The following is a 23,269-nucleotide window of genomic DNA, read 5'->3' as shown; positions in this document are numbered from 1 at the left end:
AATAGTTCTGTGATTTGCACGTGTATTCCATTTGACTTAAGCCAAATTTGAATTCACAGCATAGATATCTGTATCTTAGTGCTATATGCAGTATTCGTAAGTAACAGTTTTGTCATCGATGGCCGTCACATATTCCAAGTTTGAGTGCACACTACTTCCAACCAATATAGGTTAGTGATGACTCGCCATTGAGGTTAGACTTATTGCACCATTAAAATACTGAACTACTGGTAGTCGTCATATCTTCGGTTCCATGAAACACACGCTAATGCTCAGCGGTAGACTTGGCTCGTTAATGTATTTGCCTAAATGTGATCATTTTTAACGTAACATATAAATAAAAAATAATTCTTACCTGTAAATGAGAACTTCATCCTCAGAGCAATTGTACTGAAGCTGATACATTTTGACCTTTGGTGTTGATTTGCCTACAGTCCACTTAATTAGAGCTGACGCTGAGGACACTTCTGAGACAGACACCACATTCTCAGGCAGAGTTTTCGGCTCCCCTTTACTGATCTTGGTTGAGCTCGTTATGTCTGAAAGACCAGACTTGGACTGGGTGGTACGGTTCGTACCATTTGTCAGGTGAGGGAGCTGAATGATTGACAGCTCTATGGAGGCTGTGGATTCGCCAGCAGCATTGGCAGCTATACATGTAAAGGTTCCATAATCTTTGGATGTTGTGATTGTAATATCAAGGGTGCCATTTTCATATAAAGTTGCCCGAGAGGAATTGCTGATCAGTCGGTCATCAGGGGCAACCCAGTGCACAGTTGGCATTGGATCACCGACTGCCTTGCAACGGAGACTCGCAGTTTGCCCTTCGAGCACTAGCAATTTGTTTGTATGCTGCGTGATAAGAGGAGGCTCACAAAGGAATTCCTCCTCGCGGACAGACCAAAAGTAGCGTCCCTTTACACTTGTAGGAGAAGCACAGGTTTCCATGTCATCCTCTCGTTCGAGCCTTCGCAGCCAAAGCACCTCACAGTTGCAGTGCAATGGGTTTCCGCCAAAGCTTAGAGATAGTGGAGGTATATATGGAGTACTCATGCCAATGCTAGTTTGGGACCGTGCGAAGATAGGGTCCGGCGGGAGCTTCTGCAGACGGTTGGAAGTAAGGTCCAAACGAGCCAGTTTTTCCAGGTCTGTGAAAGTCCCCTCAGCAATGAACGCAATAAGATTATGGTCCAGACTCATCTGATGGAGGTTGACCATCTTGCGGATGGCTTCCCAAGGCACACTGCGTAGGTTGTTATACGACAAGTCCAGATCTTCTAGTGTCAGCAACAGGTCATCAAAAGCCGCTTTGGAGATGCGATTCAGTTGATTGTTGTTGAGGATCAAATGCTGCAGGTTGATCAGACCTCGGAGGTCGTCTGGCCCCAGATCAGTCAATCTGTTAGTGTCAAGGTGAAGAGATCTCAGGGTCTCCAGGTCGATGAAGGAGAAAGGCTGGATTGTGCTGATGGTGTTGCGGGACAAGGTGAGGTCTACCAGACCTGTCATGTTGGCAAAGTCCTGAGTGGTTATCTTGAGGATAAAGTTGCCGCCCAGTCGGAGCTCCACAGTGTGCCGATCAATGTCCGGCGGGACAAAGAGGAGGCCTTTGGAGGGGCAAAGCGTCCCCAGAGATTCTGAGAGGTTCTGGCACACACAATATTTGGGACATGCGTGGACCGTTGTAAGCGTGATTCCCAGCAGCAGGAGACCGACGACCACTTTGTCCATGTTAGTTCATACAAAGGAGACCTGCAGAAATGACAACGGAAAATAGGTTACTTTGAGTCATCGATGATACCGATACTGTAGAATGGATATTTCTAATTATTCTTAAAGTAATTCTGTTCAAACAACAACAACAAATCCCGAACAATACTTTACACAAAAATGTCGACAAACAGCTGCGCACGTGGCCATGTTTATACAAAGAACAATTCACAAACTAACAAGCTTAGCCTAGGTTGACACAACACAGTTTTAATGAGCTCATCACATTATCAACTTTTTTTTCTCATTAACAAGCTTGATTCAAAGATTTGCATGCACTGAAATTTGCAATGCAATGGAGGAGTAAGAAATCACATGAGGATAGTTCAAAATGAAGCTGAGGCTCAATGATGCATATGATTAGTACTTTGTAGACGCGGTATAAGAGGCAATAATGATGTGTGCCTTTGAAATAAGTGTCGGGCACATGTAAGCAATGTTGAAGGTTCACTGACATGGTGTTTGCTATAATACTTGAGGAAAGCTTTGAACCATATTGGATGTAAATTTAGTCACCCACTAGGCTTGAGAACAGAGCCATCACATGACCCTTGTATGTGATTCTACATTTTTATTGTGCTTTAAAGGAAAGAAAGTGGAGAAAAAAGATTCTTACAAAGCGGCAGTTGTAGTAAATTCTCCATTATTGCTGCGTTTTGTAGCAGCATTTAAAATCAGGCACCTTGTTGGGCAACTATAGTTTTGTGGCAGTTTTTTTTTTCTTACATCATAGCCTGCCAGAGTTTGTAATGCCGATATCAGACAGAAATGTTCCAGGCTGTAAAATGTCGAGATGCAGGTTTCATGTCTCTAATTTTATGACTTCCGACACAAAGATTTTGCATAATCAGGAATGGCTTGACTTTTTCTCTAAAGTCGAGATTAGACATAGTGGGCTGAGAAAATAATTTATAAATATATTGTACAATATCAATTAAAATGTTGGAAGGGGCTTAACTGGGCCTACACACATTTCAGACGGCGCTACAGACATCCAAACAGCCGTGCAGGGCTCCCCATAATCTAATGCAGGTGAACTTGACTGAATTTCCATCCATTCATCTATTATCTAATGCGCTGATCAAGGGTCGCGGGGGTGCTGGAGCCTATCCCAGCTATCTTCGGCAGTCGGCAGGGGACACCCTGAACTGGTTGCCAGCCAACCGCAGGGAACACATAGACGAACAACCAACCTAGGGGCAATTTAGAGTGTTCAATCAACCTGCCATGCATGTTTTTGGAATGTGGGAGGAAACCGGAGTACCCGGAGAAAACCCACGCAGGCACGGGGAGAACAAGCAAACTCCACACAGGAAGGCTGGAGCAGGAAACGAACCCACGACCTCTGCACTGTGAGGCCATGGTGCTAACCAGTCGCCATGTCACCTGATGTAATTTCATCAAGCAAAATTCTACAAATTGCATAAAGTTCATGCCTCTCATTCATTCATTAATACCCACTAATGGGTTTTGGTAACAGATTGACACCAAAAACAAAGTTTGTCGTAGGCCGTTCCTGATAATTACAAAATTGACTCAGATTTTTCTTCAGATTCGATAAATGGTCTTTTCAGTGCATGTTTGTTTACATACGACAACAACATTCAGTCACGCTGCTTTGGTCCCTCTTCTGTCAGTCACCTTACTGCTTGGTGCGAGTTGGCACACACACATGAACATGGAATGACTTTTTGCGCTAATCGAAATGGTTTGTTTCGACTGTTTTTGTTGGCTTCGCTACTCTGTTTATAGACACACTGTGCCGGAGCTTAGAGGACTGTATGTGTTTCACCTTAGGGGTGTTGCGGATGCCTTTACTACTTACTTGAATCTACCTAATTACTCAAACCGAATTAACTCAATCCAACTGTGGTGTAGAGAGAGCAAGAGGAAACCAGATTCAACACTTAACACAATTTATTACAACCAAATAATTGAATAATCTTCACTTTATATAACCAAATATAGCAACATAAATTTAGTTGGGCGCCCAAATTAATATTACTAAATGTTCTGGCCAACGTTGCCGCGGTTACTGATATTGAGGAGGAGAAACTGCTCCTCCGCTGGCGAGTGAGCGAGTGCACCTGCTTGTCGAATGGTCGGGAGGAGTCCAAATGGCGAGGGTGGGTGGCTGCCGCGATGACGGTGGATCCGGAAGACGCTGCCCAGTCCAGTTAATGCTCACAGTCCACCGCTGTTGACTGCGACACACCGCTAATGGCTTCGGGTGTCCTCTCTTCTCCGTCGTGTGAGCCAGCCTAGCTTGCCAACTCACGCTCGATGTCTCGACCGGCTGCCGTGCTGAGAACGCGCTTTCTCCTCTCGAAGCGTGTTCACAGTCTCCTGATTGCGGTCACACACTCGCCGTGGTCTCGCCGACCAACTCCTCACTTAAACTTTATCCGTGGCGTCTCACTCAACTTCTCCGTATTTGTAAAACGTCTCTCAAAAGTTTAACTCGCCGCGCGCGCAGTAACATTCTGTGCACTGTACACTCTCGCGAGACATACGGGAAACACAATCACAGTAAACTGCCGCAAAACAAACTAGTGCCTATTTAAACAGGTGAATTAAAGGCAGTAAACAAAATACAGGAAATTATATTAAACAAACTCCCATATATTAAACAAACATGCCCTCTTAACCCTTTACAAATCGCAGACCCTTCAGTACAGCCGCCCCCTGATTTGCGGCGCAAATCAGCAACTCCTAAATGAGGGTCTGCAGTCGAGTTGTCAGTCAGTCAAGTCAGGCGCGTCAGAGTCAGAGTAATGGGGTAGCTGGATGAGACGTGCCACTGGTCTGTGGTAAGTTCTTCCTCCAATGTCTACGACCGCTGAGCGTACTCTCCCGTCGTCGCCTTTCATTACTTTCTTCACCCGTCCGATGAGCCAGCGAGCACGGGGGAGTGCCTGATCCACGAGCATGACCGGGGTTCCTGGTTCTAGGTTGCCTCTTTCCTTGAGCCACTTGCGACGGCCTTGCAGTGATGGGAGATACTCCGTAGTGAACCTCTTCCAAAATTGGTCGGCTAAGGCCTGACTATACCTCCATTGTCTCCTGCCGATGATCTCAGTGGAGGCATAGACCGCAAGGGGGAGGGCTGCGTCTCGCCGCCCCATCAGAAGGCTGTTTGGGGTTATGGGGTCGAGATCGGCCACATCGCTGCTGACGTACCCCAGTGGCTTGGAGTTCAGTATTGCTTCGATTTCTACCAGCACGGTGTTGAAGACTTCTGATTTGGGAACCTGAGCTCCGAGCACAGCGTTGAGGGCAGACTTTACGGACCTAACTTCTCTCTCCCACGCTCCACCAAAGTGGGGTGCATTTGGAGGGTTGTAACAGAAATTGACCTGCTGGCTGGCCAACTCCTCACTCATCTGGTTGTAGCTCTTGAGGAGCTCAGCTTCTCCTCCACGGAAATTCGTTCCGTGATCAGACCAGAGGGTATGGGGTCGCCCTCTCCTTCCAGTGAATCGACGAAACGACTGGAGGAAACTGTCTGCTGTCATTTCAGCTAACACCTCGAGATGGACAGCTCTCGTGGTGAGGCATTTGAAAACGATTCCCCATCTTTTAGCAGTTCCTCTCCCAACTTCCGCTCTGACGGAAAATGGCCCGAAACAGTCCATGCCCGTGTTGTAGAAGGGCGCTTCATGGAGGCGGAGGCGGCACGGTGGAAGGTCAGCCATCCGTGGCATGATAGGCTGAGCTCTCAGCTTCTGGCAGCCTGTACATGACCGTTGGTATCGTCGCACAGCCTCCCGGCCACGAAGAATCCAAAACCTCCTCCTGATCTCAGCAAAGAGCCGCTCTGCTCCAGGATGAAACAGCTTGGTGTCATAGTGGTGGATCACCAGGTGGGTCACTGGATGTTTCGAAGGGATTAGGATGGGGTGTTTACTGTCCTCTGTGTGGCCCTGAGCCCGTCGCAGACGGCCTCCGACACGTATAACGCCGTCATTGTCTAGCTCAGGGGCCAGTAGTCTCAGCTTACTATCTCGTGGGAGCTCTACTTTGCATTCGAGGCATGCCATCTCTGTCGAGAAAACTTCCCGTTGCACCCTCTGCAGCAACATAATCTCGGCGGCGGCGTAGTCGTCCGCGCTGAGTGGGGTTGCGTCTCCCATGTCTGGGTTCCTATGGTGGAAGGTGCGTTCTTGGAGCTCCTCTAAGGTATGGCAGTCTTCAACCTTTGGACCATTGGTTGGAGTGTCTTGGAGTCCGGTGAGACCACAGAAGATGGATTTCTTTAATTCCGCCTCGACCTCTGCGGTATCCGGATTTGGGGGAGGAGGCCACTCGCTTTCTGGCTCTCGGAGGAAATCCGGTCCTCGGTGGAAGATGTTGGGACAGGCCAATTGCTCGAGAGTTGCACCTCTGGTGATGAGGTCCGCCGGGTTCACATTTGTTCCTACATAACGCCAGCAGCTGGTGCCCACAAGTTCTTGGATCTCCGTCACGCGAGTCCCTACAAAGACTTTATATTTACATGAGGTCGACTGAATCCAGTGGATGACGGTTGTGGAATCGGACCACATCCAAACCTCATACAGTGGCAGGTGAAGCTCGTCCTTTAGCAATTTTCCCATCTGAGCTCCACTTAGAGCAGCGCAGAGCTCCAGTCTGGGGATTGATTGTTGCCTTTTGGGCGCAACTCTTGAGCGCGCGAGAATGAAGGAGACGTGAACTGTACCATCAGGCTCTTCCACGCGCAGATATGCCACGGCACCGTATGCCATCTCGGATGCATCACAGAACACGTGGAGGGAGATCTTGCTGCTGGTCAGACTCACGCTCTGTGGAAAGTAGCTCCTGGTAAACTCAATCCGTTGGAGGGTGGGGAGCTCTTCCGCCCATTCCTTCCACTTCGCCCCAAGCGGTTCAGGTAGGGGGTCATCCCATCCCCTCTTCTCTGTCCAAAGCTCTCTGACCAGAATCTTGGCACGGGTTGTGTAGGGGTTGATGTGACCTAACGGGTCATATTGACTTGCCAGTGTACTATAGATTGACCTCATGGTGACGTAGTGACGAGGTTCGATCTTCTTGAGTCGGTAGCACAGGGTGTCGGATTTGAAGCGCCATAGGAGACCCAGCGTCATCTCCTGGGCATTGTCACTGGACTGAGACACCCATGTCTCACTACTGTCGGACTTCGCTTCTTCTGGGAGGTCTCGGATGACCTCAGGGTCATTACTGGCCCACTGGCGGACATCAAAGCCAGCAGTGGCCAGGAAGGTGCGCAGTTCATGCACCAGCTGACGGGCCTCTTCTGCAGTCTCCACGCTATGGAGGCAGTTATCCACATAAAAGCTGTGGTGGACAACATCTGAGACCCCAGGGGGTGTGGTGCTGCTGTCGACGTGACGCTGCAGGGCATAGGTGGCGCAACATGGGCTACAGGTTGTCCCGAAGGGCAGCACCTCCCATTGATAGATGGACGGTTCTGAGTCGTCCGGGTTTGTTCTCCACAGGAACCTCATGAGTGGTTTGTCTTCGTCGAGCAGACAGACCTGGTGAAACATACGCTTTATGTCACCACTGACTGCGGTCTTGTGCCTTCGGAAGCGCACCATGACGCCAAGGAGAGGAGGGGTTAGAGTAGGGCCGGGCAGGAGGTGGAGATTCAGGTTTTGCTGGCGTACTTGGAAGCTGCAGTTGAAAACCACTCTGTTCTTTCCATTGTGTTCAACATTGTGGTGGGGAAGGTACCATGACTCAGCACTCCTTTCTGCCTCAGTAGGTTCCAACTTTCTGACCAGTCCCGACTCAATGAGTTTGTGCATCTCCTCAGCATAGGCGGTAGCTGTGTCAGGGTCCCTTTTTAGTCTTCGTTCGGTGCTAAGCAGGCACGGCATTACTATGCTGGGAGGAACCTTGAAGATTGGCATGGGCTCTCTTCTCAAGAGCGGCGTAGCAAATCTAAGGACACCACGCACACAAACACGCTTGGTTTTCGATTGGAGAAGATCCATAGCGCTCTTGTCTTCCTTGGAGCGAGTGTGCATTTTCTCATTCTTGTATGGAGTGACGTCCATCTGCCACAATTTCTGGACGTTCTCCAGCAGTGCCCCGTCTTCATGTCTGGCTCCTATGTAGAGGCAGTGGGTCTGACGGGTCTTCCTATTTTTCAGGCTGATGGGACCCTGGAGTGTCCAACCCAAGGGGGTCTGCAGAGCAACTGGACATCCAGGTGGACCCTTAATGATGTGCTTGGGTAATGTGAGATGCACGTTATCAGAGCCGAGCAGGAGGGTGGGCTTCACCTCTTTTGTAGAGTCAATCCCCAGGTTACAGAGATGAGGGTACCTCTTCATTAGGACCTCCATGGGGTAGCCGTACTGGGAGAGGCACAACTGGGCTGCAGTAAACACGTGACTCACTTTGTAGGCATCCTTCGGTCGTCCGACCGGTGAGATGGTAAGGGCCACACTCTCTCCACTAATGGTTGTGTGCCCTGGTTGGACGGTGAGGAGACCCATCTCCTCTGTGTGGCCCCTGAGTCCTAACGCGATGGCAGCCTCATGCATTAGCAGAGTGCGCTCTGAGCCATCATCAATAATCGCGTAGGTCTCCAGGGTCTTGTCACGGTGTCGAATGACCACTGGCACCATTTTCAACAGCACGCGGGGATTGCAACCCCTGGTGGGGCCCACATAGTAGGTGCGGATCCCTTCTGGTGGCTCACTTTGGGCTTCCACGACGTCAGGGTGAGCTTTGACCTCTCTGATGTTGAGGTCGTGGAGGGCTGTGAGGTGGGTCTTTCCACATCCGGTCCGTCTGCAGGGTCCCTTCAGGGTGCAGTCCTTCGCAAGGTGTTCACGGGCGCACTTCCAGCACCGTTTATTGTCTAATATCCACTGTTTCTTCTCCTGCGTAGTCTTCTCCTTGAATACGGGACAGTTGTCTAGCCAGTGGGTCTCGGTACAGCACTGACACTGGGGAGGAGGTTTCTTCCCTCCTTTCTTTGAGGAGCCACCCTGTTTTGCTTTCAAGGGCTCTTGTTGCACCTTAACTGGGGTTTCAGCGATGGTCGTTAGTATGTGGGTGGATCGTCCCCTTTTGCTTGAGTTTCGGTCAGACTTGTCTCGTGCACTGCACTTCTCACCTTCACGCTTGGGGAGGCGGATGTGCCTCATCTCAGATTTCAGGAAGTCAGAGAACTCTACTAGGTTAGAGAGTGGTTGGTTGGGGTAGAGACGTTCATGTTCCCGCCGGAACCTTTCTTCCCTCTCCTTTGGAATCTTCCTCACAAAGCGTTCAACATTGGAGCCTGCATGTAGTTCTCTATGACCAGCGGCTCCCTGGAACTTCAGCATGCTCACCAGAGCCTGTATCTTCAGGGAGTATGCGTCCAGGGCCTGGTCATCCTTAATGTCTGCCATTTCTCCCAGCTCATAGAGCTCATCCAATATGTGGTCCCACGGGCGTCCCCAACGCTCGTCTAGAGCCTGAATGGAGGAAGTGTAGGGAGTGGGGGAGTAGGCATTGGCTGTGCAAATGAGCTTTGCTGCTGGTAACTTGCAGTGCATGGACAGCTCAAGGAACTTCTGCTGCTCACTGTGGTTGGCGCCACCCAAGAGGAACTCAAGGCACATTCTCATGTCGTGATACTGGCTTCTAGAATCATCTTTAAAGAATGGGATGGCGCTCCCTGGAGGGCGTTGTGGGAGTGGGTCATAACTGAGGGCCACTGGGGGATTGAGCTGGCCAGAGGTCTGATGAGGATCTACTGGTGGTGAGGAGGGGATGGCACCGTGACTTGATGCCTGACACGCTTCTCGCAGGTGAACCAGTCGGCTTTCTAGGTCTTCTGAGTCAACCTGGACCTTTGTTAGGGGTCTGTGAGTCCTCACAGGCAACTCCTCTCTTCTATGCTGGCAGCGCGTGGGTGAGTTATCCCTGCTGGATGCTCTTGACGTTTGCCTGGAGGTAGAAGCAAATTGTAGTTGTGCGGCTGCGAGCCGAGTGTTCTCCAAGGTTTGGGCTGCTGCTCGATCGCGCTCCCTCTCCAATGCTTCCGCAGCTCTCCTTTCTCGATCGAGTGCATCCTGCCTGAATCGCTCCTCTCTTATGAGTGCGTCTGCCCGTTGTTGTTGCAGGAGTTGGGCTAGGAATTCCGAGCCTGTGCTTCGAATACTTGATTTGCTTGAGTGATGGCTGCCACGGCTTCGTTGGGATGAGCAGGAACCTCTGCTGGGGGGCCTACCATTTTTGTGGGTGTCTTGGAAGAACTCGCCTGGTTGGAAGTGATTGAAATCTTCCCCTTTGTGTGGCTTTACACAGTGAGATGGGTTGGATGATTGGCTGGATTCTGAATCGGTGTCTTCTGAGTCACTCTCCTCCCTTTCTTCCTTCCTAGACCTACTTTGGTTGGCAGTATTCAGTGGCAAAGGATCAGTAGAGGTTAGTCTGGGGTTACTAGTCTGGCCTGCCATCTTTTGTTGCCCATCCTCTTCAGGCAGCAGGGAAGCGTCAGCTAATTTTGCATTAGTAGTCGTATCTGCCTGCGGTGAGGCTGTAGCACCCTCTACTAACTGGGGTGTGTCTACAGTCGGTGTGGTATTAAAGTCCACTACTGTCTGGTCAGCTGGTGTGTTTAGCACATGCCGATTGCTGTCTGGTGTACTAATGACATAGTCATCTAGTCTCAAGGGCTTTCTACGCTCTCTAACAGCACGTGTCTTCACTTCAGCAGGGTAAATAAGACTTTTTGCTGGAGACCTTTCGCTCTCTCTAGACATCCTTAAGTCTGATCGAATCCGGCTCGAAGGGCCAGATTTTGTGCCGGAGCTTAGAGGACTGTATGTGTTTCACCTTAGGGGTGTTGCGGATGCCTTTACTACTTACTTGAATCTACCTAATTACTCAAACCGAATTAACTCAATCCAACTGTGGTGTAGAGAGAGCAAGAGGAAACCAGATTCAACACTTAACACAATTTATTACAACCAAATAATTGAATAATCTTCACTTTATATAACCAAATATAGCAACATAAATTTAGTTGGGCGCCCAAATTAATATTACTAAATGTTCTGGCCAACGTTGCCGCGGTTACTGATATTGAGGAGGAGAAACTGCTCCTCCGCTGGCGAGTGAGCGAGTGCACCTGCTTGTCGAATGGTCGGGAGGAGTCCAAATGGCGAGGGTGGGTGGCTGCCGCGATGACGGTGGATCCGGAAGACGCTGCCCAGTCCAGTTAATGCTCACAGTCCACCGCTGTTGACTGCGACACACCGCTAATGGCTTCGGGTGTCCTCTCTTCTCCGTCGTGTGAGCCAGCCTAGCTTGCCAACTCACGCTCGATGTCTCGACCGGCTGCCGTGCTGAGAACGCGCTTTCTCCTCTCGAAGCGTGTTCACAGTCTCCTGATTGCGGTCACACACTCGCCGTGGTCTCGCCGACCAACTCCTCACTTAAACTTTATCCGTGGCGTCTCACTCAACTTCTCCGTATTTGTAAAACGTCTCTCAAAAGTTTAACTCGCCGCGCGCGCAGTAACATTCTGTGCACTGTACACTCTCGCGAGACATACGGGAAACACAATCACAGTAAACTGCCGCAAAACAAACTAGTGCCTATTTAAACAGGTGAATTAAAGGCAGTAAACAAAATACAGGAAATTATATTAAACAAACTCCCATATATTAAACAAACATGCCCTCTTAACCCTTTACAAATCGCAGACCCTTCAGTACACACACACAACTATTTTTTTCATTTATGAATGAGGCATAGCAGTGTACAATAACAGCCAATTAGCGCTTATATGTTAGTCTGCGCAACCATGCACTTCGGCGAACAGCTATCCTCCGCGCCAGTGCTCTTTTTGTACCATTTCATTGCTCGTTTATGCAAATGCGATAGCTTCTCTTGAATGAATGTGATTTATGTTACTGTTCGTGGGATTAAAATAATATGAGGTGCATAAGCGACTGTGTCATCCTTGGCCACATCCAAGTGTATCACAATCAACGACCTGACCTAATCACATTTATTGATAACTAAACATGAAGAATTTTGAGCACAGAATTGAATGCATCGAAAATAAAAATGTGTGATCGAATCATATATTTTATTTGTTGATTACCCCACTTTTGATGACTGGGATGCTTCTGAGGTCATAATGAAAGAAGATGATCAACTCACAAAACAGAAGGAAAAAAAACTTGCAAAGAAAATAACAAAATAGGAAGTCTTGGCACAAGAACTGACAACAAAGACCAACGGAGAGTTCAGTGTTGCCAGTCTGAGAGTTTGCATCAATCGTCACATATACTAAAAGTCAAGCAGGCACTGTAAGAAAAATATATTGTTCTCGTAAAACCCATTTTTACTACAAAACGTTTGTAATTATAAGTTGGTAGCATCGTTATTTCCGTTGGCGAGTGACCATGATATAAAGAGGTTACTGCCCTTCAAGGTGTACAATTATCTGGGAAGATTGGACCCAAACATCCTCCGCTGCGCAGCCACAAGAATGTTTCCCCTTGACAGTGTCATGGTCTGTGTTTGTTGTTTTTGGTTTAGGATTTAGTTTCATGTTTTCCCTTGTGTCGCTTGTTAAACCTGATTGTGTCCACCTGTGCTTGTTGTCCCACTCCATAGTGTGAACCAATTAGCTCCCTCCAACCCTTTGTCTTGTCCAGGTGTTCCTCGCTGTCACGTTAATTTGTTTGTATTTAGTTCCTCGTTTGCTTTCACTTCTTGTCGGTTCAATGACCATGTCAGTTGTCCATGTCTCCGGTCGGTAGTCTGTTATTCGCTTGTTATTTTGATCCTGGGTGTTTTGAACTTTATTATTTTTGATTATCCAAGTTCCTTGTTTGCCTTTCTTTGTAAGTTACCCCTGCCTTGCTTCCCTGAATTTAGGTACTCCACCTCAACTTCCAAGACCTGACAGACAGCCTTTGACCTTGTTGTTTCCACGTCCGAGCTTGTCTGATGATTGACAAAATTCATCCTAGACATTATCTTCTGGAACTTGGAGTATTTGGCGACATAATGAGATATGAAGAGTCAACATAGGACTGATCTTTTTGCTCAAATGTCACAAATTCTTTTATTTTTTTTGCAAAAGTCTGGAAATAAGGGTCTGGAAAAGGTATGGCATTTAGAAATATCAAATGTGGATGCAGAAACGGCAAAAATACTGCAACCACATATTTTAATTTATTTTATTTTTTTTAGTTTGTGATTACGTTATTTCTAATATAGTATGTAATACAACCGGCATGTATTTTTCAAAATAAAAAAAAAATTGAAGTACGTAACAATTTGGAAAAATAGCAAAAATTACTACAAAATAATTGTGCAGTATCTTATGGCATTAGCTAAAATGATCAAAAGAAATGTGAAAAATGTCCAGTCCTAATCTTTGAACAGTTCCCAATCAAATTTTAATCTAATGGAGTATGTAGTTAGGTGGTGGAGTAAGTCCAACTGAGACAGAGAGATGACCTTTTCTGAATAGGGGTTCTCCACACAAGGCATCCATTTAATAGTGGCCTTTTCCCAGGCACAAACACCATCTACGATGGTCAAGGCAAAGGTCAAGCCTGCTGCTGAAATACCAACAGGCACATCCAGCCTCACGGTGCATTAGAGGAAAGGACAATACTGTAAAGATGCCCTGTGATTGCTGCACTTGCTTAAATTGCGACCTTGCAACCTCTGCAAGTGAGGTTTTCTCACTAGATGAGAGGTAATGTAAAGGCATGACAAATATTCTATAATTTGCTGTGATGTCTAACCAACTTTGTCGTTTTGTCTTGAGTCATTTCGGCTCTGTGACAGCATCTTGACCCTGTCATCTTGCACAGAGCTGCTCTAAATGACATTTGCAGCCATGTGCTAAAAAAATGCACATGTGAGCATAGATCAGTATGAAAAACATGATTTATGTACAATGTACTAAACACTTAATAATAATTAATTTATTGTCACGGATACTTAAAATGGAATTGAGTGAATATACTTGGGCCTGATTCACAAAGATCACAAATGGCGGGTGCTAAATTGCATGTTCTCTACAGGCTCTATCTCACTGAGTGGCGGAGGTGTGCAGGTGTTGCCTTTTGAATGTTGATTTTTTTATTTATTATTTTTTCATCAGAGTTCGTTCAAGGTCGGAAATGATCACAAATACGTTGCCAACAGTTTTAATGGTTGCAAACAGTTTTTTTTGCAAAGACTTTTCAACATGTTCAAAATTTGATGGACATTTTTTTTTTAATTAAACTGTTTTGGGATGTCTGGTGAACATATTTGCAACTGTTTGCAACAGGTAACAAACCCTGACCAAAAAATAAACACTCGCTACATGCCCGACTCAGTGAGACACAGCCTGCACGATTGTTGGGTGTTTCGTACGTTCTTAATGTGATTGTGATCTTTTACCACGTTCCAAAATAGCAGGCACCGAATTGCGTGTTCTCTACCAGATTGCATGAGCTGTTGGCAGCATGTAGAAGTCATGGTGCCCGCAATATTCGAAAGAGGCTTTTGCAGCTCAAGTAGCTCCGAGGTTTTTCACCATGGAAAATTTGCGACCAAATTAAGTTTGAAGTGATTGAATTGGGAGTGTTGGTGGAAGAGGCAAAAATATTACTGAGTCACAGAAAAGAAACTGATGTCTCTTTAGGGAGGCAAGCAAATCATCGCAAGTGTGACAATTCAACGCATCTGGCCGTCCTCCGTAACAATACATTCCAATATTTTTTCTGGCATTTCGAAAAATGTTTACTAAAGTGAAAATGTTCTCCGCACCGCTTCGCATTTTGCCCACATGATGCCTGCTTCGCCGAACAAGTCGGTTTTCACCTGCCTTTCAGACGCTTATTTGAAGATGCAGAGACAGCCATCACAATTCATCTCAGGTTTAATAAATCACATTACTCGTACTGAATTCATCAATTTGCATATACTCCTCCCAAAACACATAAAATGAACTGCGCAGCAATATTGCCCATTTGGCAGACTTAACCCTGGCAGCGCCCCGTTTGGTGATCAGACTCCACGCCTGTTTTTGCAAGCACAAACCTTTAGTAAATCAAACGCTGAATTTAATGTCTATTTCCATCCACAAAATAAATAGAGCTAATTACATGCCAGAGTTAAACTGTCACTTGGATAAGTGCAAACTGCCCAAGTGTACTGACAGAACATGGTGCAGACTAATAGTCTCATAAAATGCAGTTGCTTTTGTGCATCTCGAGACACCCCTCACTGTGACACTTGTGTGGAATCAAAGAGTTTTAAAATTCTAAGCATCAGACAAGAAGGAAATGCAACTTTCATCTATGTAGATATTACACACACACACGAACACACACTTGATTTTATCGTCATTTTTTTTTTTTTATTTACCACAAATGTAATATCATTGTCTGGGAAGGCAACATTTTTAATGGAATTCTTGATGAGCTTCATCAAACAAGTCAAACTCTCATCACACATTTTTGGAGGTTTGGGTTAAACCAGGCATGGGCAAACTAAGGCCCGGGGGCCACAAACAGGCTGTGAAACGTTTTAATCTGGCCCGCCGAACTTGGAAAAAAATTAAATGAATAAACCTTGTTAATGTTTTATTTTCTAAATACTGTGATGTGTCAAAGACATATTTTGCTGTCATGTTTTTGTTCACTTTCATTTAAAATTAAATGTATTTTTTTTTCTCTGATGAGGTGAGGTTACCAAAACACTCCATCCATCTACTCCTGGTCTGGTCCCTCTGTCAAATTTTAGAAGCCATTGTGGCCCGCTCAATCATATTGAGCTTCCGGTGAGTGGAAAATCTTTACCACACATGGCCTCCGACAACATTTTCTCTTTCCTAAAAACAATTTCATTTTGTGAAATATAGAAACTAACTAATGCACTGGTGACATCCAATATGATACTCAACTTCAGCCTCATGTTAACAGTGACATAGTAAAGCTTTTTTGAATGCTCTTAGTGATAATGTTGGTGCATTGCATGGTGGTGACCGGCAATCATCATGTGATTGGGTTAAGGTCGAAAGCTTTTTCAGAGCACCCTATTTACGGTTTGAGGTTTTTTCATTTTCCACTACTGAACTGAGAAACTCTAGATGACTCGGATCCATAAGTGGTTTTAAAGGGTGGCAGTGTGAGGCAGCTGCCACACCGTAACCAAATGTTTTCCCACCCAGTCGGCAATAAATCCATCAATACTTAATGTATTTATTATGAATGTTCCACATATTGTTTCTATAGTATTTAGAAAAAGTGTGTTTAGAATTTACTTCCACTGCGACATTTCTTGTGTGCTCGCTTGCGGCCACCCCCGGTGCTCGAGAGATAGCAAGTCGCGATGGCCTGGGCCCTCCGATGGTCGGTTATGGCTGGCTATCGGTTGAAGAGGTGGTGAGGCGATCAGGGAGTCGTCCCGGAGGCGTATGTTGGCAAATGACAAGTTTGCGTGGACCTCTGTGTGGGAGGACATTGCCACAGCCCACGTGTCTGCTAACAATGACGATTTTTTTATTGATTTATTTTTTGGTTTCCCAGCTCGTAGAGTGGTCCCGCAGGCAAGCCACACACGTTTCTTACGTGTTTGTTCGCCGGGGTGAATACGCGCTGTGGTTGCTTCAATGCTGCTGTGAATACTCACTGGGGTATTTTCAAATAGATTGCATTGGCTATGGGCTCATCTCATTCCTCTAATTGCACATCCCTAGGTCCTTGCTCCATGCTTTACATGCAAGTGCCTCCCACCAGCAATTCCATGAAGGAGGGAGGAGATGAAATGTTTTGGGGTAACTGACCTGATGAGCCAATGGGAACGGTCACGTCAGCGCGGAATGGCTGCAGCGGTATGCGGATGTCAGTATGGAGGAGTCCACGCCCTCACACACCAACATTATACGGCTAGACATGAAGTAGAGACCTTTCCAATTCCGTCTTTTTAACTTTTTTTACTAACCCGTGGTCAATAACCTGGCACGCAACTAAAAGAGTCTCCTCAATGTCGTCATTTGATGTAGTTAAAAGATTACATTGACATGTCACAAATGAACAATCTACGTGTCAGAATTATTACTTTCACCACAGATGCCCACTTCACGCTTTCTTTAAAGTGGGATTGAGTTAGTCAAATAACAACTTCTGGGAACATTTTGTGAACAATTGATGAACAATGATTCGTGTCACAATACAATATATAAATATATAATGTTGCAATAGATAAACTGATCGTGTTGTGAATGTGTGTAACGTAATAAGTAAGTGTGATCTTGACGCGGATTGGATGTCAACGACGCAACACCTCAGAAGAAGATCTGACTGTCCTAAAACAGCAGTGACAATTTGTAATTTAGCGATAATGAAAGCACACCGAAACTAACATTGATGGACTGTCGGACTCACTAATGGTCCTAAAATATCCATGATGAACTGTAATTTATCGCGATGACGGAATGACAGACTGACGTTTGGCGAATGAGGAATGACTGACTGCCAAAATTTTCTGCCACACCCACCTCAACTCATTTTTCACACCTGAGTTTAAGTTGCAGGACCAGCCAGAAAAAAGTGTGACTATCGTCTTAAAAATATGGTCCATGCCATTTATCAGCAAAGGTCATGCTGGGAGGAGGATGCATTGAAATCATCTCCATCAAGGGGTTAGATTGCTTTCCTTTGCTGTGCACTATGTATGTATTCCTGTGAAATCTCTTCAAATAGTGCCAACCCGTTTCTGCGTTCCTTAAAATGGCAGCAATTTGGCCTTTTTTCAAGGAGTAATTTTAGTTTGTCAAGAGCGGAGTGTGTATTGTTGAACAAAATCAGGCCTGGGCTACATTACCATCTGCTAAACAACAATCCAAGTGCTCTATTTATAGTTTCACCATGTGGGAGATGAGGTGTTCGTTGAGTGCTTCCTCATCCCTCGGTAGCAGCGACCATATGATAAGTCAACCCAAAGCTTCTAATAGAATTTTTTTTATTTTTTTGCTTATGTTTTTATTTTGGCTAAATCGAGATTACTTCAACACACTTGAGTAAAAAGTGAAAGACACACTTGTAATCTCTGCAAGGAAGGTATGACCATTGACTGCAGTGAACTAGGCCTGCCAACATCGCTCTCATCTCACTTTCTGTTGTTCAGCTTTGATAAGACATCACGGGCCAACAGCTTGGTGAAACTTTCTGTGCAGCAAACTTACATCTGTCATGATGCATTATATTTGGGGGTTGACACACATAACTAGCGGGACACAATTTTGAGAATGTTATGGCACGGTCTCACTTTAAATTGTCCTTCGGTCCAAAAATGTGTGCGGATAGTTATTTGTATATACATGACCTGCATTTGTTTGGCGACCAGTCAAGGGTGTACCCTGCTTCCTGCCTTAAATTGGGCTGGAACGTATTTTCAGTACACCTGCAACTCCAGCGAAGCTAAGTGGTGTAGAGGATGGATGGATAGCTTTCTATGGAACTTTGAGACGTATTACATTCATTACATGTTATATATACTTATTCTAAAGTGTTTCCCAATATCTTAATAAAATGTATAAATAAATATATACATAAAGTAGGGTTGCATTTCAACATAAGAAAAAGAAAATAAGCGCAAATTATACATATTCAAATAAAGTGTTTAACTTCAGCATTACAACAGAACAGGGACAACAAGTTTTAATTCAACAAATAAACAGAAGAATCCCTTTCTGTAATCAGAACCTTACTTTTCTTTTTGATTGGTTGTAATATTCTGACACTGAGTTATGCCTAAGTATATTTTCGAGACAGGCTGCGCCTAACCCCTACAGCTAACACCATTGTCGCTGTTGCCGGGAGCAATTAGTGTTCGGCTGCCGAGGTTAGCGGGACAACATTGGCTTCGTGCTGGGCAGAATTGCAGCTCCGGGTCACTGAAAGCAGTCAACTGAATGCCGCTTATGCAGCGCAAGTTAGCTGGGCGAACGCTGGCTTCTGTCCTGACAAAGATGCAGCTCCAAAGTGGCCGCTTTGAGTACAACAATGTCTGATAAGCAGCTGGACCACAACTCCCAGAGGTTGGCTTGGAGAAATTTCAAAGTTGGAATCCAGCATGCTCACAACCCTAGTTCGGATGTTCGACCTGCTTTTAGTTGGTCTACAGTTTCATCTGCTTTCTGTCACCAAATTGTTAGGTGCCCCAGGGCCATGTCATAGAAAATTCCCTTGGTCCACTTGAACACCCAGAATGAAATTTCGTGGTCTTTCAAATTCCCAAACATGATCAACTGGACTTGCCCCAGGACAAAAATGCAAGATGCATCAGTTTTTACACCAAGCGCCTGTCTATGAAAAACTGCCCATACTGCTCATTGGTGAATCTCTAAAGCGCACAATCCCAGTACCTTGTCATCCATAATTCTATTTGAGGCCATGTTTGAACTATTTCAACAGATTAATACAGAATGATGCAGACTGGCTAACTTATGCTTACACTTGTATGACAATATTAATGTGTTTCTTTGAAATTGCCTGTTGAGATGTGTCGTACGGTGGATGGACTCTTAGCTAAACGTTTCAAATATAATTGAGATCAAAGAGAAGTTTGAATTGCAGTGGAACCTTGGTACCCAAAGTTCATTCATTCTGAGTCTGTGTTGGCAAACCGAAGCGGTTTGCCATGATGAATGCAAATGGAATTAATCTATTTGAGCCCAAGAACCAAGTCTTTTTGGAGCGTCGCCGAAGTGCCAGAGCCCCCCATCAGAAAACCAGACTGCGCTGCAGCCGGAACCAGGAAACCTTCCAGGACTTAATAATAGCAAAGTCACGTGCACTTTTCACATTCTTGGAAGATACTGAGGGCTAAAAACGGAGCAAGAAAACAAAACTTAGAACAGCATTTACAGTGCTGTGTGAGAATAAGTCCAATTCAGTCTTCCGCAAGGATGTTGAAAATGTTCTTTGTGAAGTGAGCTTGACCAACGTGACTGAGAGATCCCATTCTACTCCCTCCCAAAACACCCTCAAATGGTTGAGCAACCTAAATGATGAAAGGAGCTGAACAAAAATTAAACTCCACTCACAGTCTGTTTGTCCATCTGCAGGATTCATCTCATAATCATGCTGCTGGCACAGACCTTCGTATCGCTGAAAATTACAGCAACCTGCTGTTTAGTAGATGATACATACTGCTCACTTCCACTGGTGCGTTTGCTGCTGAATATAAATTAGGCTCACATAGGCGGTATTGTGAGGTGACTCTGTTTCTCATGCAACCATGAACCTAAATTAATTTTAGACTAACTTTTTATTGTTTTCATACAAAGCCAGGGCATGCCAAGCATTGTTTATCAAGCAACAACACAAACAGTTTTAGCAACAATTATCAGGAGAATAACCTTAATTAATTTTGGAGCCTTGTATGTAAAAATGAGCAGAGCGCAAAAGCAACCACAACACTTGAGGCAAAATCACAAATTAAATGAAGTTTAATTCGGTAACAAGAAAAAAAAAAGCCTCAAACTGTGTCAGTTACCTTTTTTTTAGGTTTTGGAATACTCGACTATCCTTGTTTTTAATTTGTGTGAGGACTAGTGATAAGTTAAATATTTTAACTCAATTAGATTTACTACTTCAAAAATAATTTGCATATTTTGCAAATATTGGGGCATATTACCTCAGAACAAAACAATGTGTTCACATTACCACTGGGCCTTGCAAACCAACACTGCTGGAGTGTGGCGCTTGTGGGCAGTTGTGAGAAAAATAGCTACTAGGACTGTTTTTGAATTAAATAGACTTCATATTGGGTGATTTTGCATCAATTTAAAGATATTAAAAAATAGTCGTTGAAAAATGTGATTAATCGCAATTAATCATGAAATTGTTGGGATTAATTAGTTTAAAAAAAATAATCACTTGACAGCACCTTTTTAATAGATGCTATCCATCTAACTATTAATATCTCCGTCTTGCAAAACAAACTTTTTTTTTTTTTTTGCTAGTTACCATTTAATTTTTTGCTGCACAGATTATCATAGAACACAGATGAGGGACAAAGAGAGATTTTACGCATGTGCACGGACGTTGCAGTTTCATCACTGCACACACCAGCCGCCTGGCATGCAAACACAAAAGAATTCGGCACACTCTTGCCTCATCATATGCACACATAATTTCTCTGATAAACACTCATCGAAAAGCGAAATAAAAAGTGGAGACGAGACGCTTTTGCATCGTCAGTTCAGGTACAAGCTTAAAGAAACACTAATGCACAAAGTACGGCTGAAAAAAATACATTACAAATTTATTTTTGTAATGGTGGAGGTGAGACTGATCGGGTGATGTTGCACAACTGGCCACAACACAAAAAAAATATAATAACATGCACACACACACAATTATTTGTTCTCCCCTTATACACCTCGTGATTGGTTGGATATTCCTGCAATCTTAATGCAGTTAACAAGTTGGCGAGCTAGCGCAAGAACAGCAAAAAGTGCAGCAACATGTCCCTGGAGCACAGTAAAATATACAGAACATGTCCACTGAGGTTCACTGATGGCTCCTGTTTAAACGACATTTACCCAAAGTATTTTGATCAACCAATGAAACTTTATCGTTGACCACCTCCTGTTGATAATATTTCGACCTATGGTCAGCAAGCAATTGGCGAAGATGTTGCTTAATCTTTTAGATTGGGTTTCCAGCAAGGGGCAATAGCATGTAGTTCCTCTCCTTTGGGAAAGTGAGGTCATTTGGAGTTAACACATGAATGATGACCGGGCCTCTCTGTTCAACTTAGCAGTGGGCAGGCACGGCTGCTCAGAAGATTATGGTTGAAGCAGCAGGCAGATTAAAACAATGTTTCTGTTCTCACTGCACCAATGTAGTAGACATGGAAATACCTTCACTTGCTCCCATATTTATTGTACTGGCTCCATATATATATATATATCTATATATCTATATAAAACATGTGCTGTTTATTAGTTTTAAAGATAACTGTACAGTTCTGTTTCGACCACTTTATTGAGAAACCGATGATGAACATAAAATTTGCGATTGCTTTTTTTGGCACCCTAATTCCTGTGCACAATTATGTTCCTTGCTTATGTACTCTTAATTATGTTGCGTCGTAGGAAAACTCAGAAGCCGAAAGTACTCATTATATAATGTATTGTGTTGCTGAATGGGCGTCAGGCGTGCATCACTTCCACATTTGGTGTAGAGTGTCATGTGAACTGAAGAACAGTGGCAAAAAATAGGCAAAACTGTTTTGCAGTTTTCTTACTCTGCTAATTAATGTTGTTTCGCCCAAAAACAAAGTTTAATTTCATGGATGACTCAGTAAATCGGAAAGCATTCACATGGGAATCTAAATTAGATAACATTTAAATAATAAGACACAGGGTTACAAAATCTCTTCTCTTTCTTTCCATTTTATGTGTAATAAGATTGCTGGCAAGAATGGCGTTTTACTGAGTTTTTGTATCGAGTGTCGCCATTAGGCGTTTGTTTATCTCGCTACTTATGCTTAAACTGTCATTGTGTTTTAACTCAAGCAGAGTTTGACAGCTTTGTTATTTGGCCACTACTGAGAAAAGCATCTGAATGTGAGAAGGTGATAATTTTCTCATGAAAGTCGTTTCGTCCCGAAAAATGTCCACCCACCCAATTTATAAAATGATGTCTAGAAAATCATCTTCTCCATAAATGTTAATGGTTGAGTATGATTTTGCTGATACTCAACACTCAGACTGGGAATGAGGAATGCTTTGTCATAGAATATGTTTTATGTGGCATCTTACTGTAACTGTGTGGTTTTACGGGTATTTTGAAGCAACTCTGCACTTTTGAAGCACTCTTCTAAGGCAAAGGATCCATAAAATAGAAGTGATGATGCCAGCCAGTCTGGCATCTCTCCTCTTCCACTATTAGCCAAGCCTCGATCAATGGGTGGTTCATGATGCCTCACTCTCCCGTGGGGAGCCAAACACGGAGATGATTACACTCACCAGTATGACCCTTTCCCCCGAGTCACATTTGGAATTAATTGAGCAATGAAAAATTATCTTATTCCCTATACCCAAAACTCACAACTCCAAGTCAAACATTAAATTAAGACAGTAAAAAAGAGTAACTTGGGAGATATTTCTATCAAGAAGGGAAATGCATTCTATTCCTTAAGAAGACCCAGGAGTCAGATTTAGTATTCTGTATATGTTTTGTAGTGTTTGTCCACTGAGGAAAGCTTTTAATTTCAAAGTTCCAAGAAAGAGTGTTCAGCTGCAGCAATGCCTGGCACTTCGATTTACGGTCCTGTACTGTTACTGGAAGTAAATGTACAGTATGAAGCCAGGCTTTTCTGGAGTTATTATTCTAATAAATCTTATAATAGAGGCATCTTTAAGACAACATGTCATAAACATGCAAATCCAAAAATTGAACCTGATTTCTTAAAGGTAGTTAAACTTAAGTGGCAAAGGGAAGCTGAATAGAACATTTTGTGCACGTCACATAGC

The 23,269-nt window shown here is 44.6% G+C and overlaps 1 protein-coding gene across 2 annotated transcripts in view; it reads right to left on the bottom strand.

Moving 5' to 3' along the window:
- LOC148343448 (leucine-rich repeat and fibronectin type-III domain-containing protein 2) overlaps positions 1–23,269 on the bottom strand; it is a 140,322-nt gene that overhangs the window by 8,205 nt on the left and 108,848 nt on the right. For both annotated transcript variants that reach the window (XM_088293715.1, XM_088293800.1), the window contains one exon: positions 356–1,752. In XM_088293715.1, the coding sequence (XP_088149841.1) occupies positions 356–1,731 (1,376 nt within the window). In that variant the 5' untranslated portion in view covers positions 1,732–1,752. The remainder of the gene's footprint in view (positions 1–355; positions 1,753–23,269) is intronic.

This window comes from Idiotropiscis lumnitzeri, chromosome 1 (assembly GCF_059441095.1).
Source record: "Idiotropiscis lumnitzeri isolate Australia: NSW breed Sydney's pygmy pipehorse chromosome 1, RoL_Ilum_1.0, whole genome shotgun sequence".
Lineage (NCBI taxonomy): Eukaryota > Metazoa > Chordata > Actinopteri > Syngnathiformes > Syngnathidae > Idiotropiscis > Idiotropiscis lumnitzeri.
Note: the sequence above shows the minus strand (reverse complement) of the source record. Positions and strands in the feature narration are given on the sequence as shown.